General features: G+C 40.4%; 1 protein-coding gene across 1 annotated transcript in view; it reads left to right on the top strand.

Annotated features, from left to right (window-relative positions):
- slc22a2 (solute carrier family 22 member 2) overlaps nt 1-4,431 on the top strand; it is a 9,341-nt gene that overhangs the window by 1,687 nt on the left and 3,223 nt on the right. Inside the window, exons 3-8 of the mRNA XM_032542517.1 lie at nt 213-367; nt 490-658; nt 768-882; nt 2,488-2,588; nt 3,410-3,624; nt 3,705-3,813. Coding sequence (XP_032398408.1) covers nt 213-367; nt 490-658; nt 768-882; nt 2,488-2,588; nt 3,410-3,624; nt 3,705-3,813 — 864 coding nt within the window. The remainder of the gene's footprint in view (nt 1-212; nt 368-489; nt 659-767; nt 883-2,487; nt 2,589-3,409; nt 3,625-3,704; nt 3,814-4,431) is intronic.

The raw sequence follows: 4,431 nt of genomic DNA, 5'->3' as shown, positions 1-4,431 counted from the left end.
TACGGTATTGCAGATGTATATGTAAACAACTGGTACTGTTAGGTAAGGTTAGGATCTGAAACACTTCCTGTATGTGTCGGTCATCTGTCTGCCGGGTTTCATTTTGACGTGGTTCATGAGGAACACTCACAAATGGAAATGGGTTCTACATCATTTGAAACTGATGCCTGAAGCAACATCTATATCTCTCTTGTTTGTGTCTTTGGCTTCAGGTTTGGCAGGAAACTGAGCTTCATGATGTCCAGCCTGATGAACGGGATCACAGGAATCCTGATGGCCGTGGCTCCAAACTACGTGTCTCTACTGGTTTTCAGAACGCTTTATGGGTTAGGAGTGAAAGGAGGTTGGATGGCCGGATACGTGCTGAGTGAGAACAACATTTAACCTCACAGCTGGGATTTATTTATGTATTTTTCAGTTGTGACTCCAACAAAGTTAAAGGAACTACAAACACATCCTGAGCATGGTTCTTTTTTCTTCCCCTTTCAGTCACAGAGATCGTGGGGGTGGAGTACAGACGCACAGTGGGAGTCATTTACCAGATGTTCTTCAGCATCGGCATCCTCCTCCTCCCTCTGCTCGCCTACTTCATCGCTGACTGGCGCTGGCTGCAGGTCGTCATCACCGTCCCCTACTTCCTCTTCCTGTCATACTACTGGTGACAAACTCCTGTTATGTCTTGTAATTTTATGTTTTACACAGTTAAGTGAAGTGTTAAACCAAGTCATCATGCCCAAAAAATACTAACTAAATGTTTGTATTTGCAGGTTTATCCCAGAATCTCCAAGATGGCTTCTCTCTCAGAAGAAAAAGTCCAAAGCGGTGGAGATCACTGAGGCCATGGCCAAGAGAAACAAGATGACCCTGTCCAAGAACATCGAGGTAGCTGCTGGTTCACCAAAGACACAAAGCACCCGAAAACACCAGGTCCAACTGTGTGTGGTTCACTGAAACAGTCACTGACAGACAGAAAGCATGCATCTGGAGAAATAAAGTTGAGGATAACTAGGCATGGGCCGGTATGCGAGTCTGACGGCATGATAACCTGCAAAAATGTCAGTTTCACGGTATTGCGGGATTGCAATTACAGCCTTAAAATGTATTATTTTTTTAAATGTCTGGGTAAAAACATTTTTTTCCATTGAACACAATATAATTTATTTTTAAGTACACTGGTAGTGAGACGGGTTACTAAACTGCAGTTTCTCTCCTTGACCACTCGTAAAAAAAATACTCGTTCCTTAGGAAAGGTATGATGGAAAACGTTAGTGGTTTTAAAACCTTGACTTTTTCAAACCACAGTAAACCTTGAAACCTGTAACAACCCTAACCCTAGATAAGACACACACTTTGGTAATGCTTCAATTTAAATAACTTTTTCATGCTTAAATGTCCAATGTGTAGAGATTTCTCCCATCTAGCGATTTGATCATATATCAAAATCAGCTCTTTTACACCACGCAGTTCAAAGTACGTATCACAGTACTCTTCACGCTTCAAAAAGCCGGTCTCTTGCTCTTTTTAATATCCTTTTTCTTTTTCTGGCCGAAGAAGAAGAAGACTCTTGTTCCTGTAATTTTGGATTTTGAATACGTATTGTCCATGTTTCCTTCTTCTAACTTGCCGGGGCGTTAGCATCACCTGTGAGTTTATCACGTGACCGCGAAAACGCAAAAGGCAGAGCAGGACGTCCTGTATTTCAAGATGGAGCGTGAATATGGAGCGTCTGCTCCAGGTCATGTGAATGCAAATGTAACATTTCAAGCCAAAAGGAATACTTGGAATTGATGGTGGTGATAAATATTCATAAAAAAGGACGAGTTTGTGAACAGGCAACACAGATTTTAAAAATTAACAACTAAACACGTTGCACACTGGACCTTTAACACTGCTTCCTGTAGATTTAAGAGATAAGTTTTTGTATTTCTTTATTACTGCTTCCTTTCCTGTCTTGTCAATGCTTTATTTAGTATACAGTAGATGCACAATATATCGTACTCTATTTAGTTTTCTAGGTTTATTTAGGACATTTATTTATACTATTCATATATTTTCACACATAAGCTGCTGTGACCCTTCAATTTCCCTGTATTAGATCCATAAAATGTATCTTATTTATTTAAAACGTATTAGTAAAATACCAAAATCTAATCAGTAGAATCTGGTAAAAAATTGTTAAATAGAAGTGCATTGATAAAAGTGCATTGATTGTGAAATATCTGGGGGGGAAAATTGGTAATATCAGAAAATTACTAGAAGATCTATAAACAATTTAGTAAAGTTTTGGAGAAATTGCCAAAGCACCAGTTATTTTACAGTTATTTTAGTTATTTTACAGTTATTTTAGTTATTTTAGAGTTTTACGTACACCAGTTACATATAATGTAATTTAAAGTTCTAAAAGAGGAAAACTAATCAGATCTTTTATTTCAGCAGCATAACTCAACGTAACTTTTGATTTAATTATTAAATGTTTTGATCCTGCAGACGCTGAGAGACGATAACGCAGAGACCTGCACCGCCTCATTCATGGATCTGATCAGAACTCCAAAAATGAGAAAACACACTTTCATCCTCAGCTACAACTGGTGAGCAGGTTAGACGTGACCATTTATGTGTGATGTGGGTTGTTTTTCTCTCAAACATTGGTCTTTGTAATGCTTAACTTACAGTATACCATTGGAACTAAAATCTCACTTTATTACGATTTTTGTTTTATCGTTTTTTTTCTTTTCTTTTTTTGGACCTTTCTTTTTGATGTTGCCTTTCCTTAAATGATGATGTTCATTTCTTTCTTATGATGAATTTTGTTGAGGAAAAGGAATAAGTACAAAGATTGTGTAACACAGACAAAGACAGAGAAAGAGAGACTGGAAAGGTAACAAAGTGTGAATGTGTAGTGTTGAAAGATCTGAAAATCGCGCAAAGACGGTCGTTGAGTAGCCACGAAAGGCAGCGCTAGATCGTCTTAATTAGTGTGAAGAAGAGTCCAGGGACGAAAGGTAACGTCTCTAAAAATAGAGTCGTGAAGGGTAGAGACACTGAGGGGGATCACCAAAGGAGCACTAACACCTAATTGTGGAAGGTAGTCTCAATGGGTTAGGGTTAGGTTGGGGTTAGGATAGTGGTTTAGGGGGTTATAGGGTTAGGGGGGTTAGAGTTAGGGTTAGGGTTAAGGGGGTTGGGGGGGTTAGGGTTAGGGTTAGTGGGGTTAGGGTTAGGGGGGTTAGGTTTAGGGTTAGGGGGTTGGGGGTTAGGGTTTTGTCTGTCTTAATGTTTTTACTTTTAACTGTTTCTACCTGTGTTTTATCTATTGTTTAACTGATTTTGGGTAAAGCTCTTTGAGTCGCCCTGTTGCTGAGATGTGCTCTACTGATAAAGCTGCCTTGCCTCCCTCCGTCTGTGCCAGGTTCACAAGTGCTGTGGTCTACCAGGGTTTGATAATGAGACTTGGCATTCTGGGAGGAAACGTCTACGTCGACTTCCTCATCTCGGGCCTGGTGGAGTTCCCCGCGGCGCTCCTCATCCTCTTCACCATCGAACGATTCGGCAGACGCGTTCCCTTCGCCTCCGCCAACATCGTAGCTGGAGCCGCCTGCTTCATCACGGCCTTCGTCCCTGACAGTAGGTACTCTGCGACAGCTGGAGACGGGGAACCAGACCTTCAGATGTCCCCAGATTAACGTTCCTGCCTGTCCCTGCAGGTATGTTCTGGTTTAAGACGGCGGTGGCCTGCGTCGGTCGGCTGGGCATCACCATGGCCTTTGAGATGGTGGTGTTCGTCAACACTGAACTGTATCCAACGTTTATCAGGTAAAATGTCCAAACTTTACACACTCACACTTTTTTTGGAAGGGATGCACTCCCAATTTGAAAAAAAAGTCATCTAGCTCTTATTTCCACCAAAGTTGACACATTTCTTATGAGTTCCTTATGACTAAAGTGACAAATAAATATTTAAAAATAAGTCATTTTGATTACTGATACTCCAGCTACTTAGTCTTAACCTGAGTAATTTAGCATCATCAGCATGCAAATGTTGGCATTTAGTCTGACTTATGAAAGCTAAGCCTAAGTTAAGTGAGATGTCCTAAAATGGCCACTAAACAGAGGATGAACCCTTTAATTGAGGTAACAGTGTGTCATTTCCACTGGTGTTCCCTAAGGCCAAACATTACGTTATCTGTACTAGAATATGAAAACTTTAATATTTCAAGTTACCATCAGGAAATGTGTTTTTGTGTGTACTGAGCTACAGCCTCATGGGGATGAAAAATACATCTCTTAACTGTCAGAAGAGCTTCCTAACACAGTGGTTGGAAAAGTAAATATGCTATATGGTCAGAATCAGATCAGAATCGGCTTTTCACTCTTATATAAGAACATCCTAGACAAGTCACTAATGAGCAACTATAGGCCAATATCAAACCT

The sequence above is a fragment of the Etheostoma spectabile genome, chromosome 18 (assembly GCF_008692095.1).
Source record: "Etheostoma spectabile isolate EspeVRDwgs_2016 chromosome 18, UIUC_Espe_1.0, whole genome shotgun sequence".
NCBI lineage: Eukaryota > Metazoa > Chordata > Actinopteri > Perciformes > Percidae > Etheostoma > Etheostoma spectabile.
The sequence above is the reverse complement of the archived record's forward strand: the minus strand, read 5'-3'. Positions and strand labels throughout refer to the sequence as shown.